Raw genomic sequence first — 18,761 nt, forward strand, 5'->3', positions numbered from 1 at the left:
GAGGATATCAAAATGGCAAACTGGCACATGAAGATGCTCAACATTACTAATCAGGGAAATGCAGGGCAAAACCCTAAGTTCTCATCTCACACCTCTTAGAAGGGCTAATATCAAGAAGAGACAACAGGTGCTGGCAAGGATGTGGTGAAAAGGGAATCCTTATACACTGTGGGCGGGCATGCAAATTGGTCCAATCACTATGAAAAACAATATGGAATATCCTCAGAAAATTAAAAGTAGATGTACTTATGATCCAGCAATTCCACTCCTGGGTATATATCCAAAGGAAATTAAAACAGACTTTCAAAGAGATGTATGTGTTCCCATGTTTACAACAGTATTATTAACAATAACCAAGATTCAGAAACAACCTAAATGCCCATCAGTGGATGAATGGATAAAAAAAGATGTGCTATAGGTACACGATGGAGTATTATTCAGCCATTAGAAAGGAGGACACCCTGCCATTTGCAACAAAGTGGATGGAACTTGAGCACATTACGCTGAGAGAAGTCAAAGATGAATACTCTATGATATCACTTATATGTGGAGGAGTCAAACTTGTAAAAAAGAGTAAAATAGCAATCACCAGGAGAGGAGGTAGTTACCAGGGATGGCAGAAGAGGATAAGACTGATGCTGTTTAAGGACATAAAGCTGCAACAAGTAGTATTAAAAAGCCAGAGAGATCGAATGCACAGTATAAGGAATAGAGACAATATTGAACTGTAAGTATGTAATGTGAAATACCACAATGGCAGTCATATCACAATATGTAAATGTATCCAAGTCACACACTGTAGATCTTAAATTCACACAGTTCTATGTCAAATTTATTCAAACACACACACACACACACACACACACACACACCCTTACACATTAAAAAGATTTCTGAGGCACCTGGCTGAGTAAGTCAGCAGAGCCTATGACTCTTGATTTCAGAGTTGCGAGTTTGAGCCCATTGGGTGTAGAAATTATTTAAATCATAAAAAAAAAGTTTCTAACAAAGCTTGGAAAAAAGCACAATTCATGGGGGTGGGGGGGGGGTGGGGGGTGTGGAAGCAGGGGAGGAGAGTGTTAGCATTTTTTATATATTTATCCACACCAACAGAACTTGGAGTTGACAGACTACTTACTGGAGGTGCAGGTGCCCTTGGTTCCTTTATCATTGGGGCTATAAAAAACAGAGACCTATGTGGTTATGTCTAAGCTCTTTAGCCTCCTGTAACTTGTTGGCTTCCCCTTCTACTCTCACCTGCACACCTCAACTTCTATGTACAAGTACCACTCAGCTGGTCACAACTCTCCCGTGTCAACTGCAGATTCCGGCCTCGACACTTTTCTTTTCTCCTGTTGACTTGGAGACTGTTTCTTTTCTCTTGTTGACTGTTCTTCCTCCTGGCTAATTCTAGTTCTCCAGAGTTGAGCGATCACTGCTCCCTCCAGGATGTTACCCCCTGTTCATCACTCCTCTCTGCCATGCCTGCCCCCTTCCTCTGTGTCCCCAACAGCGCTGTGTCCATGTTATCAACACTGCGTTAACCACACGGTGTTGACGTAATTCAGATGTCTACCACCTACCTGTAAGCATACCTTTCTTACTTAGCCTGGTATCCAGACTGGCATCTTACACATAGAGGACACTTGTATTTGAAATGCATTTCAACAGTGCCCTTACAACAAAAGTAGATGTGTGACCACGTACTCCTCTGCTATAAACTCTCAGATAAGGAAACTGAAGCGGCATTGGCATTTTCTCATTTTCACTTCTCACCTGAGCGTATTAAAGGCTGGAGTGGATATTTTAGTTTGACTCTTACCCAAGGGATGGGCTGGGTTTTAACACCATTAAGCTTCTAATTAGGACATAGAGCCACTACAATGCAAAATGAGTCTCCTACAATTTAATGACCTGAAATTCAAACACAGAGATAACAAAAGTTTAATAGTTTGAAATGGTGGTTGAGACACAACAAATGTTTTCCATATCACCAGAGCAGTGATTGCCTTGGGTCTGTGGACTCACTGTCGTGAATTCAATGAAGATACAAAACCGCACACTCAAGCAAAGGTTTACATACAATTTCAGAACACTCACAAATAGCTCCAAATGGAAGGACCCTAAATCAAGAACTCTGTAAAAAATTAACTCAATTAAGAGGCCTAATAAGCTTAGTGCCCAGAGAGGCACTGCATTTCATGCTGGTTACCCAGATAAAAGCCCAGAACTCCATTTCGATCCCAGGGGAGGCATAAAAACGAAATCTCTTTAACACCTGGTTAATGTGTTCATTAGGACTCTTTAGGCCTTGAGACAGTTCAATCTTGTCGGGTTTAGTTTCTATGTGAGCATGAGATAGGCAAATAAATTATATAATAGCATATATTCTTAATGTTTCTCGTAATATGTTAATGTCCTATTTAGAAATGCATTTTTTGGAGAGATTACAACAAATATAGCCTTCGCTAACAGGCTGTTAAGGAAAATTTCAGTGTTTCCTTAATAAAGCTGCTTTATTGACTTCAGTGGCAAATTTATAAAAAGTTAACATGTCTTGATCTATTCAAAATTATGATTTACATTATTAACACAATGACAATGGCACATGTACAGTTAATACTGCACTCATACTATACACCGATAACAGGTCCCAGGAGCTCTTCTGAGTTTTTAAGATTAAAAACCACAATGCCTTGAACTGAATACCATGATTACAAACAGGTATTATTTAAAAACAACATATGCATATGCTATACAACACTTCCTCTTCTCTTCACTCAGAAACCTCATTTACTTCATTAATAATTCGTTTATACTTTAAAAAATGCTTTATAATTTTTGCAGTTAACTGACAATGAATGCTTGGGTCTTTCAAAAATTTTTAATGATAGATTATATCAATAGAAGTGTATTTAATATTGATCAGTGTTCGAAATGTCAAAAAGTGAAACAAACCAATCCTCTTAAATTCGTATAAATACTTACACATAGAAAACCTCTATCCATAGTCGAAACAAAGTATATTTAATGGATGTATTGGAAAGGAGAAATGGGCGATTCATGCCAGGGGAAGATTAAAAATGAGACTTTTTAAGCAAACATTGCCTATGGGACAGCCTCCTATTTTGATAATTTAAACCTAATTTTACTTAGATATCTAAGGAATTATTTTAAAAATCACACCCACAAGTAAAAAATTGGTAATCTGTTTACAAAGTGCAGTATTTCAGTACAGCAAATTCATCTCAAACAAAGATGCAGAGTGTGTGGCTTCCTAGCCTTTAAAACTCCCCTGGTTTCCATTTAGGTGGTTTAACATTTAGTCATGATACGTAACACAGGACGCCTGTGTAATGAAGCTTGGGCCCCTTAACACCTGCTATTCATTAATTCCAACATAAGAGTATGAGACCTGGAAGGTAAATTGCCAAAATCTGATTTCTGAGGTACAGATTATCTGAATAGAATTTATGACCTGGTACCAGTCAGTAATCCCAACACAAACTATTGCTTTGTAATGAACTCTGTATGGTTTGCATGTCCTTCAACAACTGAAGATTTTTCCTGCTTTTTTCGCCAGGTCTCGGTTTGGCAACGTCCTTCTTATTTGTGGTCCCTGTGATTCCAGAAGAACGACTGCTGCTGTTTCCTTCTTCATCAAGAGTCTTTCTGGGGGTCCTCAAGTCCCTCTTCTGCTTCTCTATCTTGTGTTTCTCCAGCTACAACAAGTAACCAAGGCAGGGAAAAAGGAGGATTCAATGAAAATGTCCTCTTCTGGCCACTGGTATTTTTAATTCTCATACAAGCTAAAATGCCAATAATACATTCTAAGTGTATTTTTTTTTTTTATAAAGTCTTCAAAAATCTCTGGTACAAGTGATTTGACGCTAAGTGCTTAAAAACAGAAAGCAACATACAAACGAGTGAATGCAAGTAAACACATCAATACTGATGCTGTTTCAGAAGGTAAGGCCGTGTGTGGCCAAAGTGCAGAACAGAGCAAGTAAGAAACAAGAGGGTCTGGGGAAGGTCTTACAGAAAACAAAAGAAAGGTGTTCTAGAAACTAGTCTGAGGAGGTAATGAAACATGTTCCAGATGGATGAAGAGATGTAATAATGGTAATGTATTAATACTAACAAAAGGTTTTTGTTATTTCACTACTTTAGAAAAACTTAAAATAGCTTATATTTACTTATTTTTACAGAGCTTTACTTTTACTTTAAGCTGCTGCTAGGTTGGTATTCCGTTAGAGAGAATAAGGTTGAGCCTGATGTATAAGAAACAAATTAGACCATTACTCCTGCAGCGATCATTTGCTCCTATTTATTCTTTTTTTTAATGTGAACTTTACAAAAAATGCTTAAAAGCCCAGGTTTTGGAGTTCAGAGGAACCACGTTTGCATTCCAGCTCTGCCATTCACCAGTGAGCTGGTATGTCCTCACACAGAAGTTACTTAATTTCACTTGAGGATACGCCTACCTCCCAGGACACTCAACCCAGCTTTCCTTATCTGTAAAATAGTACGCCCAGTTCACAAGTCTTCTACGAAAATTAAGTAAGATGACATATTCACAAGCACTTAACACTGTGCCTATTATAGAGCAATCCATTAGTAAATGTCAGCCATACCTGTTCTGTTCCCAGCCTTCTCCATTTCCATCAGGGGTACCACCATCCTCTCCCTCCAAATGACACTCAGCAGCAAGTTGCCCTGATCATTCTACTTCCAAGACCTACCTCAGATCTGTCCGCTTTTCCCCACCTACACTCATTCACAACCTCTGATCGAGAAGAGCTTCAGGCGGCCGAGCTGTTCTCGGCCCCTCTGCCCTGTGTCCAGCCCACTCCCAGTGGTCCCAATAATCTCTGACACGAATCATTATGTATCTCTCCAGATGAAAATTTGGGAGTATGCCTCCCCACTGCACTTAGTAGATATTAAATAAATGGCTGCTCTACTAATTTAATTAGCAACATAAAGATTTTTTTTTTCACATATTTATATCTATTTACTCCTTTAGAAATCAAGAATTTCCAGGTGTTTTTTAAAAGACTTCGGAAAATGTGGAATCATTTAAATTCATCACAGAAGTTAAAGGTTGTTCTTATAAAGGTAAAAATATTAAATATATTCAATATTCAAAAGAAGTGTCATAGATGATAAAATCTACTCTCACAGATTACAAGATGGCGTCTTCCTTCTTAGCCCACTTAACTCCGATTCCTAAAGAAATACTTCCTGTAGCTCCCTATCTGTGATACACGTGAATGTCATCAATCAATGTATTTGGGGAAAAGGGTTTTTTGGTTCTGCCTTGTTCTTGTTTTATAATCATTAGAAACAAGGAAAGGGAAATTAAGTTACCTGGGCTTGGTATTTTCGAACTTTAGTTATTTGGTTAGCTTTGGCCTCCATCCTTCCCACTAACGCCTCCAGCTCACACTCTAAGTTGTCTTTCAGTTCCACAGTTGGGGATTCTTGGATAAGTTTCGCAAGCTGCTGGTGATCACTACATAAAAAACAAAGTAGGGCTTGATAAAGCTTCCTGTTTCATGGTTAGGGCCACCATGTCCCACTCACCATGGGACCACTGCTCTGTGCATTAAAAATGACTCCAGTTTTTAAACAGAGCAACAAGATGGTTTAAAGGTTCAAGAAAGGCACTGGAGGTAAATGTAAAAACAGTTCTTAATTTCAAAGGCTTAATTATTTTTATTCCACCTCCTACAGTATTACACACGTAGAAAGGAAAGCCCAGAAAGAAAGCAAGGATCTTGTTCTTCAAATACATCCTAACCTATTCAAGTTTAACTAAACTCAATGTATATCAAGCTCCCAAACAAGGAAATAAAACTGAAGTGTGAACCTTGGTCTTCAAAACATTTAACACTATTCAAAAAGGGAGAGATTTCCCCCAGAACAGTTGCATTTGTTAAGGTCCTAGTAAATCGCTCAGTGGTTGCTTCAAGAACTGTGCTCTGATACTTGCTGAATAGAATAAATTAACAATACGATTAATGAAGTCACCAAGAACTTAAAACAAAGTTTTACAACTAAATATAATTTAAAAAACAAAAACTAAAACTCACAAGCTCATTTGCCCAAATTCATCTTGTAAAGTCTGTAAGACTTCTGACAACTCTTCATTAATGCTGCTGGAGGAGGGAGGCGTTACTGACACCTTCTTACTTTTACCATTTCGTGAAGAAACTTGCTTTGCCAAAGGAACACTGTTGACCACTCGATCATTGCACAAGGCTTTAGTATGCTGCTTCATCAGATGCAAGACATGCTGAACATTGGCTACCACAGCATGGCTAGGACTGGTGGACTGAAGAAAAATGAGAATTAATTGAAGCCACATCGTCTAAATCTGTTTTGTTTACTCCCTGAATAAAAAGATCTCTACCCATAAAAAGCCTATGATATAAACTTCCTAGGGTGAATCCAATTACCAAGTCCCGTGGACTTAACTTCTGAAATACCTCCAATCCACCTCTTACTCTCCACCCTACTGTCATTCCTCGGTTTATGCAACCATCTCCACTAGCTATAGGAAGATCGCAATTGGCATCGCTCTCCTCAGTTTCTAATTCAATAAGGCTATCAGCTATCTTCCTAAAATAATATGCTAATAGTAATCAGTTTGTTCTCCTATTTGAAATCCTTTGATGTTAAGCCCACTAACGCTAATGTCCAAACTCCTTAGCATAGACAAAGGGTCTACTATCATTGAGCTAAAACTTATACTCCCTGGCCTTTTGTCCTATCATCCCCTAATTTCTCTGTATTATTTCCATAAACTGTATTTGCACATGCCATTTCTTCTGTGTGGCACCATTTTACCATTCTTTAAAACACAGTTCAAATATATAACTTTTAAAGACTTCCCTAAAACCTCTAGGTAATGAATTGGTCCAATTAAGTAGTCCATTCTCAGATCACCCAGAGCATTTCTCTCAGTGAATTTATCACAATACACTATAATCATGTTTCCATGTCTGTTTCACCTGTTAAATAGCATATGTGCTTCCAGGTGGTAAGGACTGTCACTGCATTCATTTCTCTATCCTCAAATAGTAGGGGGATCTAAGTTTACATAAACGTAACAGGAAAACATAACATAAACAACAATAGCGAAAAGCTGGTAGCCCTCTCAAAATTTCTGGTTTCATTTTTAATATGAAACAATAATCTCAATATGCTATTTTAATTTACAAAAAGATGGCTGGACTAACTTGGCTCTATAAGCATCATCTAGACAGCTTGTTTACAATGCAGATCCCCAGGCAGCACTCCAAACTCAATCAGTGTGGGTCAGGGCTTGGAAATGTGTATTTTTAATTTTGCCAGGTGATTCTGACCAGTCAGGTTTGGAAGCCACTGTGCTAAAGCTAACAGATACTCTTTATCCTAGACTCTACTGCCAGGTAGCAAATTGAATCCAGCATTATATACAAAGAAGTATGTATACCCTATCCAAGTGAGTTTATTCCAGGAATAACTGAATTGAACTAGTCAATTATTTAATTCAATTATTAAAAAGAAAAAAAAGCAGTGTAGTCTAGCATATTGACAGTAAAAAAGAAAAATCACATAACCATACCATCTAATAAAGAAAAGCATATAAAATAATCCAACACCCAATCAGGTACTCAAAAAAGCAGAAACAGAGGGAAATTTCCACCAGTTGGTGAAGAGCACTGACAAAGAACCTACAGCTAACATTGCATTTACTGGTGAGACTGAATGTTCTCCGCCACTAAGATCAGGAAAAAGACAAGAATGTCCACTCTCTCCACTTTTGCTTAAAGTAATACTGGAAATCCTAGCCAGTGCAGTAAGGCAAAAAAGGAAATAAAAGGCATGCAAATTAAAAAAATAAAACTGTCCCTATTTACAGGATGACATACCTCTCTACATAGAAAATTCTAACCAATCTAAAAAAATAATCCCTAGGACTAATAAGGAATTCAATGAAATCACAAAATGTAAGACCAACATACAAAAACTTACTATACTAGCAATGATCACATAGAAACTAAATTAAAACTACAACTTACATTTGCTCAAAAAAAAATATGTGAGTATATAATAAAGCAGATATGGGACCAATATGCCAAAAACCACAAAACACTGATGAAAGAAATCAAAGATCTAAATAAAAAAAGCTACACTGTACTCATGGTCTGGAAGACTTGACATGACAAGAATGTCAATTCTCCTAAACTGATCTGTAAATAAAACACAATTCCAATCAAAATTCTAGCAAGACTTTTTTTTTTTGTGGATAGAGGAAAGTTTATTCTAAAATTCATATAAAGAGAAAAGGAACTAGAGGAGCTAAAACAATTTTGAGAAAGAAGAATGGACAAAGAATCACTCTTCCTGATGTTAAGACTTACTATACATAAAGCCACAGTAATCGACATAATCGAGGCAAAATGGTACTGGCAAAGAAGTAAACATACACATCAATGGAACAGAATAAAAAAATAAACCTTGACCTAACAAGCCTCATACTGTATACAAAAATCATTTCAAGTGGATCATAAATTTAGACATAAAACATAAAACCGTAAAATATATGAGACATAAGTGAAAATGTATAGGATGTTGGTCCTGGCAAAGAGTTCTTAGACCTGACAGAAGTATGATCCAGAGAAAGCAAAAATCAATTAACTGGATTTCAGCGAAACAAAAAGCAGCTCTGTGAAACAGTTTAAGAGGAAGAAAGAAAAACTACAGACTGGGAGAATATATCTGCAAACTACATATCTGATATGTGACTTGTATCAAAACACAGAACTCTCAAAACCTAAGAGTAAACAAACAAAAACAATTAAAACAGGCAAGAAATACAAATGGATATTTCAGTAGAGGATACACAGATGGTAAATAAGCACATGAGAAAGAAGATGATCACCATCATTAGCCATTAGGGTAATATAAAATAAAAAGCACTATGAGATATCAAACATACGTAGCAGAAAGGCTAAACTAAAAAGTAACAATATTAAATGCTGGTTAAGGATGTGGAAAAACTCCATCTCTGGGACACTGCTACTGGAAATGAAAAATGGTACAGTCACTTGAAAATAGTTGGGTAGTTTAAAAACAAGAAATACACTACACATACAATCCAGCAATCAAATTCCTGGACATTTATCCCACAGAAGTGAAAACTTATGTCCACACAAAAACCTATACACAATGCTCACACTGGTTTTATTTGTAAACTCCCAAAACTGGAAACAACCCAAATGTCCTTCAATAAGTGAATCCTTAAACTGTCATACTTTCACACCATGGAATATTTAACTGAGAGAAAGAAAAGAACCATGGATACACACAACCGTTTGATGAATCTCAAGGGAGTTATACTGAATAAAAAGGTCAATCTCAAAAGATCACATTTTGTATGACTCCCATTTGTGAAATGGCAAAACTGTAGATATGGAGTGGTGGTGGTTACCGAACCTACATGTAATAAAACTACACTGACCTAACCTGTACATGGGTGTGCATGCACACACACATATATACACAAGTACAAGTACAACTAGAGAAATCTCAATAAGGTCTGTGGATTTAGTCTCCTGGTTTTGATACTATAGCTACGTAATATATTACCATTGTAGTAAACCAGATGAAAGGTACACGGACCTTTATTATTTTTGCAACTTCCTATAAATCTAGAATCATTTCAAAATAAAAGTTAATCTACGTTTTTATCAAGATAATTTAAATTCAACTACAATTAAATGGTTTAGCTATACATTCTCCCTTGTAGCTATGCAGTCATCAATACAGCCTTGAATATCAAGAACCAAATTCATTTGTCTCAATAACAACTTAAATGCTGATCTACATGGTATTCATTTAAAGTGTGAAAATATGAGTATGTGCAATCACTATTTCACCTGTAATTTGATATATACAAGTTATATATTCACTATACTAATGCCTATATATGCTTCAAAATAAACAGTATATAGTTTTAAAAATTCTTTTTCCTGTTATTTTTCTGATTGTACCCATTAACGGAATTTTATGTCTGTTCAATCTAGTTTAAAAATCAGGACGTGTATTTTGTGTCTTTAATTTCATTTTTCTAGTAAATCATTTTTATTGCATTTTACATATGTATTGGTTTATGACAATGTATAATTAAAAATAAAAACTGGACCTTCACAATAGTTTGAGGAACACTCGGCTAGGTGACAGCACATTCTTAGCTGTTTGAATAATATTTCACAGAGTACCAACAACTTCAGAAAGAGAGCTCAGGTTGAAAAGACTGATCTTTGAATCTGTCCCTTTCAACCTTTATATTAAATGACTTCAATGAGAATTACTGAAGATAGGCAATTATATTTGGGAATAATACAAATAATGAATTAGATTCTAATATAATATAGGATAGGGTGAGACTCTACTTAGAGTCTCATTTACTTACAAATTCTGTATAAAATAATTAAATCCACAAGTATAGGACCTACAGCAGCTGATCCAAAGCTTCAGGAAAATACCTGTTACTTCAGTTGACTCTAAAGGGCACCTGGGTAGCTCAATGGGTTAAGCGTCTGACTCTTGATTTTGGCTCAGGTCATGATGTGGAATCAAGCCCTGTATCGGGCTCTGCCCTGACAGCATGGGGCCTGCTTGGGATTCTCCCTCTCCCTCCTTCCCTCTCTCTTTCTCTCTCAAAATAAATAAATAAACATTAAAAATTAACGAGTGCCGGATGCCTGGGTGGCTCAGTCGGTTAAGTGGCCAACTTTGGCTAGGGTCATGATCTCATAGTTCACGAGTTTGAGCCCCGCATTGAGCTCTGTGCTGACAGCTCAGAGCCTGGAGCCTGTCTCAGATTCTGTGTCTCCCTCTCTCTCTGCCCCACCTCTGCTTGCGCTCTGTCTCTCTCTCTCTCTCTCTCTCTCAAAAAAATAAACATTAAAAATTTTTTTTAACTAATGAGAGGGAGGATGAAGCTTCCCACAGAACATTAATATGATGCTAGGCTGAGTTGACAGACTCCCAGAATGTGACAAAGACTATTCTGTGCTAGTCACACTGCATTTAGAGGGCTACATTCAATTTAGAAAGAGAGTGATGAGGTGGTAAAAAAAAACTCATAGCTGAAGAAAAAGGAAGTGTTTATTTATAACCCAAAATAGAATAAGGAGATGAGAATAAAGTTATTTTCAAAAGTTTAAATATTTCCCTACAGTCAAGGGCTCATGTGGATCCCTGAGAGCAGAAAAAGAGCAATGAACAGAATTTACACAGTGAAAGATTTCAACTCACTTAAGAACTTACAAATAAAGTGGTCTAGAAATACATCTGAACAGAGTACACAACCACTGTTTTGGATATTTACATAATGAAAACACTAGGCAGAGAACTTTATTAAGTGGGTCCCAAATCTAACTGAACATTAGACTGAAATCAGGGAACAGTAAAAACAAACACACACACACACACACACACACACAACTTTCTAGGCCCCCATCAGAAAATTCTGACTTAGTAGGACTGTGGTGGGGCTTCATAATCTGCTTTTTCAAATGCAGTACTCAGTGATGCTAATGCAGCTGGTCAGCCCTTGAGAACCTCTACTTCCAACCCAACAGATTTTATGGTGAAGCAAAAGCAGGTTGGTAGGATTAAGAGACAAAGGAAGAAACATAGGTCAAAAGATAATCTGCAATCCAACAAGAGATTAAATTGAGGGTAAAGAACAGCATAGAGACAAGGGCATTATTTAAATATAAATACATATATAGATATATATACACATATATATGTGTGTGTGTATATATACATATATATATATATATATATACATGTATTTTTTTTTTTTAAGTGATTTGTGCCTCACACATCCACAAAGGGCAAATGGAAAAGTTAAAAATTAGTTCACTCCCCAAGCTTTCACCAAGGATTTATTGTGGGGTTAAAAGAAATAAATAAATAAGATTAAAATCTATTTCCTAAGCCTCTCAAACTCACTACTTAGTTGGGTATTCAAGGCATCTATGCAAGAAACAACCAGCAACATAGAGCTAATGAAAAAGTGCTATAAACTAACGCAATGCTTAGCACTTATTAGAAATCACTTAGTACTTCCTGATATTTGACAAAATTATCATCTCTACATTTAAACACTAAAGGAACATAAAATTCAGGTCTATTTATGACTGCTTCTTGGAGAATGATGCATGTGAGGACAAATAGGATGTGATTTGTATTTATTTAAATATCTACTATATTTAAATATAAATGAGCAGGACTGATACTAAAATTCCAACGCTACAAGTAATACCATTTGCCATTTCATTTACTCTTATCTACAACCATACCTTCTCTAAACCAGAGTCTGTGATATTGTTCATATCTTTATTTCCACAAATACTTTATCTGCTTTAAAGTCCTCCTAGCCTTTTCCCTGCTCCCCCAATCCCATAAAACCTTCTTCCATCTCTTTCTTATATCACTATGATCCATACGAGTAAAAGGGCAGAAAAATGTTTTCACCATTTACAGGCATACAGGCAGATGAGTGGATTTAATTCAAAGAGCTAAATTGTAAAGGAAAAAAAAATCCAGAGTTGGAGCAACTCACCTTTCCAGCTACAAAAGGCATATCCCCCAAGCATAATCTATAATGTGGTTGTGCAGTAAAATAGTTCCTAGAACCTTTCTGAATGGAAAGGAAAAACAAAACAAAACAAAACAAAACAAACAAAAAACAACAAGTTTACTCACATGATGATAAGTTTACTTACAAGTTTACTCACATGACTAATCTAAAATTTCAGTGTACTGTTGGGCTACTACTTGCTTTATTGATATTGGTATATTCTTGAGCTCCTAGTAATACCTGACAACATGCCTCTTAGCCTCGGAAAGGCTAGGAAGGAAAAAAAATCGTACCCGCCAAGACAGCAAGTACAGTCTACGAACCGGTATATATATATATATATATGTATGTATATTCACATATACATAAAAACACTGAGCAACACTGAATAATACAGATCTGGGCAATGTTTTGCAGTTCTAAAATGCTTTCATATATACCATCTCACTACCAGGGTAAAATTTAAAAGTAGATACTACTTATCCCCATTTTCCCAATGAAGAAACGGAGAGTGAAGATTTATTCCAAGCCTGGGTACCACACAGTTGTAGGAGTATTTTCACACAAATTATACTCAGTAATAATCAGCACTTTGACTTATTGGTCCTGTTTTCATACCTTTTCTGGTGGTTTTGACTTCTTTTTTTTAACTCTTCTTGCACTGGGAACACATGGAGCTGCCTTATTTTCAAAGATAATTCTATTTGTTTCTAGACCAGTCTGCAACTAAGAAAAACAGGACAGCCTAAAGTTAATGCTACAGAAATAAAAGCTATTAGATTTGCCATGTAAAGATCTGTAGAAACCTATAATAGAGAAACAGAAAAACATATCATAGCTGCGTAACTATGTCTTGAATCAATCTGTGAACATTTTCCAAATATTTTATTTATTTATTTATTTATTTATTTATTTATTTATTTATTTATTTACGTTGATTTATTTTTGAGACAGAGAGAGACAGAGCACGAACAGGGGAGGGGCAGAGAGAGAGGGAGACACAGAGTCCGAAACAGGCTGCAGGCTCCGAGCGGTCAGCACAGAGCCCGACGCGGGGCTCGAACCCATGGGCCGTGAGATCATGACCTGAGCCGAAACTGGACGCCCAACCGACCAAGCCACCCAGGCACCCCAAATATTTTAAATCAATACAAGTCCCTCATTTTATCCTGAAGTACTGTGCTACAACTTATCCTTTTTTTTTTTTTCCCCACAGTTTGGAACCGTTTAGCTCCATTATTTGTAGTTGCTCCATAAATTATACCTAATGAGCTAAATACAATATATCTGAATCCAAACCAATACTTCAATATTTTCTTCTTTTTTACACATGGCAACTACATCAGTGCCAGACACAATGCAGCTGGAGAGCAAAATACATTTCTCCCTCTTTAAAAACTAACACCCTTACATCATAAGAAAATGAAAACTGGAAATTTTATGTCCAAAAGAACTGGAAGGTACATCAGCAGATACTATCACACCTTTTGTCTTTGTCTAGAATAATGGTTTTCAAACGAGCTTATGTATCAAAATCGTCTGGGGTTTAGGAGAAACATTCAGATTGTCAGGATCCTCTCTGGACCTCATTGTTTTTAAAAGTATTTTAAAGTTCCCCAGGAAATTATGATGGAGTTGGAACACTCAGAACCAATGGATGAGTTAAAAAGAAATACCGAGAATACTAACTCCCACAATGACTGCATTCTTTAGGGACAGAATCTATTCAGAGACAAAGGAATACAGGGATGCCTACCCTCGGGAGCATCTACATTCTCACGCATCTAACAATGCTTTATACATAGTCAACTGAATAGACAGAATTCATTGAACATAAAATTACTACTCTGATAAAATTATTACTGTGTGAGACTTATGAAGCCAATGGGTTTGAATAGTATAAAAGTAACAACTTTTTAAAAATGTTTTAACTTCCAGTTTATTTAATTCTTCCCAGTAATGGTCATATATTTGTGTGGCAGAGTTTTAACATTTTTAAGTGCTTTCATTGTCTTTTCTCTCATTTGATGTCTCCAACACTAGGAAGATATAAAATGAAGACCACTTCATCAACGGTAAAATCCAAGCTCTGAATGGTTAAATATCTTGCCCAAGACCATACAAGTTAAGGTTGGCTTGACTTGGAACGACGTACGATCCCTGGTCACTGGTATTCTACTAGAATAGCATTCACTCTCAGAACTCAAAAAAGCTTTACTGATATAATAACTGATTTGGTCCCTATATTATGCCTGCTAAATGAAAAAGTGAAAATACTGTAAAATAACTTTTTAAATTAATAAAATAACGAACTTGTTTAATTTTATTTCATGTACAATAAAACTCACCACCACAACGTATATAGAGCACAATTTATGAGTTTGCATGTTACAAGTGTGGAAATGGACATACAGTAAAGTGGCTGACCTTACAGTGGAATGGGCAGAGAAACCAAGTCATTTCAAAACTTGTTGTGATCAAAAATAAAGCCACATGACCACAGAACTCAGCACAGTGAGGAAAAAATACAACACAAGGTAAATATTTGAGAAAGAAAATATATCAGGTTTAATAGAAAGAGACTATGTTAAATCAGAGAGTTCTGGGGGGTTCTGGAAGCAACAGACAAGGTGACAAGGATAACAAGATGTTTACAGCCCTGCAAGCCCACATATGAACAGAACTCAGGACACTGCTGGCCTCTGACCACAGCCTAAGCTGCAGACCCTCTGCTCCTAACTGTTCTGGAATCAAGACCTGCTTCTTGTGTTAATATGAGAAAAGATACATATGAATGTTTTAAGACTCTGGAAGTGGGAGGGAAAATAGGAGGTATCTGAATAAATAAGCTCTTAAAAGAGTCTTCAATTACGAACAAGGTATTTTATTGAGCCTGTCAGTAAGACTCACTGGGAACAAAAGTATTGCTGCATCGTTTAGAAATGTGGTTCTGGTTGGTATACATAAAAATTCAATGTTTGTGTGGATTCACACTGCCTCACCTATTCTACCTGGTGGTCAATGCATGGGCTAAAATCAAAGACTAGGAGCAAACAGAGCTCACTTTCCTTATCCAGTAGCTTTTGTGAATTGGTATGGTCACTATTGATTGGGGCAGCCCACTACCTCAATTTCTGTCCTGGTGTTTTGAGGCCACCAAGAGAAAGGAAAATGTGTAAGCAGGAAACTAAATGATGGTTTTCCAACATTTCCAACAGTGACCCAAGTGAGAAGTTTTACATCCTTATGTATTATTACTCTGATGGTTTTTAGTCCATTGATTTTTTTAAAATGCTGATTAAAACCCACAATTTGAACAACTCTAAAAAACTGCTCAACTTTTACTCTTCGCCTACAAAAATATGTTAATAATTTTCTTTAAAAAAATTTTTTTTTTAACATTTATTTATTTTTGAGACAGAGAGAGACAAAGCATGAACGGGGGAGGGGCAGAGAGACAGGGAGACACAGAATCGGAAGCAGGCTCCAGGCTCTGAGCCATCAGCCCAGAGCCCGACGCGGGGCTCGAACTTACGGACCGCAAGATCGTGACCTGAGCCGAAGTCGGACGCTCAACCGACTGAGCCACCCAGGCGCCCCAATGTTAATAATTTTCTATATCAAGCTACGTCTGAGAATTTATATAGTAGACTCCTCCAAAATATAAATGATCTAAGAAGTCCACAATGAATCTTTTGTTTTGACACAAAGAGGTGTATGAAATCTGGGAAGCCTGCCTGCTGACACTGCAGCTTACCTGGGCTGCCTTAGCTTGCATACGTTTCCGTTCCTGTTCTTCTTCGCGGAGTTTTGCTTCCAACTCTTGCATTTTTTTCTAGTGATATAAATATTAAAAGTGGTTAGTGAAAGACTTAGTGTCTGTTTGTAAAATTTTAATACAGCAACACAGGAATGTGCTATAAAATTTTAGCACAGTAAACACAAGCTTGTTCACTCTAGTAATGACTCTGTGCTTGCCAGTAACCATGACGCTCTCCTCTGTGATTCATTATTAGTCATTTGTGAAGTAGCTGTGAGGTAGTTAAACAGAATTGTGGGTAAAATCTATGGCCCAAGAATACAGTTCCGTATGAAGGCATATAGGCTGCATGGAAGCTAAATTTGGAATGTTAATCTCAGTGGTATGAAACACCTCCCAAGTGAATCAATTAAAACTAAAGGCAACAACTTAAACCAAGTGATACAGGTCTTATTGATGCTTAAAACATTTAAGCTTCCAACATTTTCAAAAAGAACTTCTTATGTAAATCAAGATTAGAAAATGTGAACACCCTTTCCAAATTTACATTTCTTCCTCTTAAAAATTCCTGTTTCTTTGCTACAAGATCACTTTTCTTCTTATGAATAGCCGGTATTATAAAATGATCAATTTTACAAAAGAACCAATATCATGCACTGACTTCTGCCAGGGCCTGCATTGTGGTAAGTTTGTTATACTCCTGTTCAAGAAGATCTAACTTTTCAAGCTGACTCTGCACATGTGTTTGATCATGTTGTCGTTCTCTTTCGAGGGAAACCTGGAAAATAGTAGTAAACACAAACATGAGAATTTGACAAAAAAAACAAAACACAACTAATACTGGGCATAACTTAGAATATACTATAAGTAATATCTGGCCTTTCACAGAACTTCTATACTACAGAGAAATTCTAGGAAAACAATGTTAAGATGAAACCACAGGATAAAGAAATCAATAAATACAAGTGGAATCCTGCTCCTACTATATACCATTATAACAGTAGGTTCTATACCCTGAGACTTTCGTTATACTCAGCTGAAAGTTTTTAGATATATGGGCTAATACTTTCAGTGAGTCTGGTTCTCTTACACAGCTAATCTCTAAAGGCAATAATTATGTTTTTTGTATCAATAATTTATGCTTCCTCTGAATTCTATACAAAACATCGATTATTATTATTTTTAGGTCTAGTATTAAGGCTTTGAAAAGAATGCCCCCTGACAGTCACAGGGTAAACCATTAAACTAGGATAAGTAGTAGAAATACGCTAAATTGAGGTCTATTGGTAAAAAGCCAAAACACTAAGTACCTGAATTTATAAATAGTAGATCTTCATAGATAAGACTATAGCAATAGATATCATACTAACAGAAATATGAATATGACTAAATAAAGCAGTAATTTCCCCAGGAGTTTGTGTCAATTACTAATTCCTTCCAATCCACCTTAGTGGATCCTTCCAATCTGCCTTTATGGATATTTGCTGCCCTTAAAAAATACATTAAGTTAAAAATTGGCGAAATCATATTTTATTTCCAGTATCAGAACCATTCTTATGAAAATGGGCTATTTAAAATTCACTGATGATAAAATTCACTGATAAATAAACAAGGTTATTTAATATATATGCTTAATAGAGATTAGTCAAAACATCTCACTTATAGACGCTTTCTAAGCTAAGAACTGGAATATTCCAAAGTAGAGAATGACTATGTTACTATATATGTTTTGCCATTTCCAATCATATGGCAGATTGAACGGACTACCCTCTTCCCCACCCTATAAACGATCCCAAGTAATTTCAGTCGTGGGCTGTTATACTGTTCAAAAGCAGAAGCTATCAAAGCTGTGTGCAGAAGATATGCAGTGTGTGTGAGGGTCATCCAAAAAGGAAGCCTCTTTATAGCTATGTTAAAACAACAAATCACATTTTTCTCAAAGCTTACACTTAGTTGTTTCTCAAAATGAACTACTGGTACTACTATCAGTGATTTGGATTAAAGGAGAAATGATTATTATAACAGAACCATTAGTCTTCACTGAGAAAAAAAGATCTTTATGTCAGTCTAATTTCCCCCATAGCTACTGCTGTGAATGAATCTGTGAGGCACCATACCTGTTTTTCTAAGACAGATGTCCTTTCCATTTCTGCATGCTTTATCATATTGCGCATGTATTCCAACTGTTTTTCTAAAAGATTACATTTATTTTCTGCAGCTAATAACTGAGATGTCAATTCTAAACAGAATACATAAACAGAAATTAGCTCACTCATACAACAGTTGTAACAAGCTGTTAATGGGAATTAAGTCTACTGTGTATACAATAAACCCTCTCCAATAGCTCTAGAA

At 36.4% G+C, this 18,761-nt stretch overlaps 1 protein-coding gene across 2 annotated transcripts in view; it reads right to left on the reverse strand.

Annotated features, from left to right (window-relative positions):
• Window positions 1-3,193: 3,193 nt before the first annotated feature.
• CEP57 (centrosomal protein 57) overlaps window positions 3,194-18,761 on the reverse strand; it is a 39,694-nt gene continuing 24,126 nt past the window's right edge. Inside the window, exons 4-11 of one of the 2 annotated variants that reach the window (XM_042907006.1) lie at window positions 18,527-18,648; window positions 17,071-17,187; window positions 16,407-16,484; window positions 13,268-13,375; window positions 12,632-12,709; window positions 6,096-6,337; window positions 5,371-5,515; window positions 3,194-3,722 (exon numbers count right to left, since the gene is read on the reverse strand). In XM_042907006.1, the coding sequence (XP_042762940.1) occupies window positions 3,489-3,722; window positions 5,371-5,515; window positions 6,096-6,337; window positions 12,632-12,709; window positions 13,268-13,375; window positions 16,407-16,484; window positions 17,071-17,187; window positions 18,527-18,648 (1,124 nt within the window). In that variant the 3' untranslated portion in view covers window positions 3,194-3,488. The remainder of the gene's footprint in view (window positions 3,723-5,370; window positions 5,516-6,095; window positions 6,338-12,631; window positions 12,710-13,267; window positions 13,376-16,406; window positions 16,485-17,070; window positions 17,188-18,526; window positions 18,649-18,761) is intronic. The other variant, XM_042907005.1, reaches the window with a different exon arrangement.

Source organism: Panthera leo, chromosome D1 (genome assembly GCF_018350215.1).
Source record: "Panthera leo isolate Ple1 chromosome D1, P.leo_Ple1_pat1.1, whole genome shotgun sequence".
NCBI lineage: Eukaryota > Metazoa > Chordata > Mammalia > Carnivora > Felidae > Panthera > Panthera leo.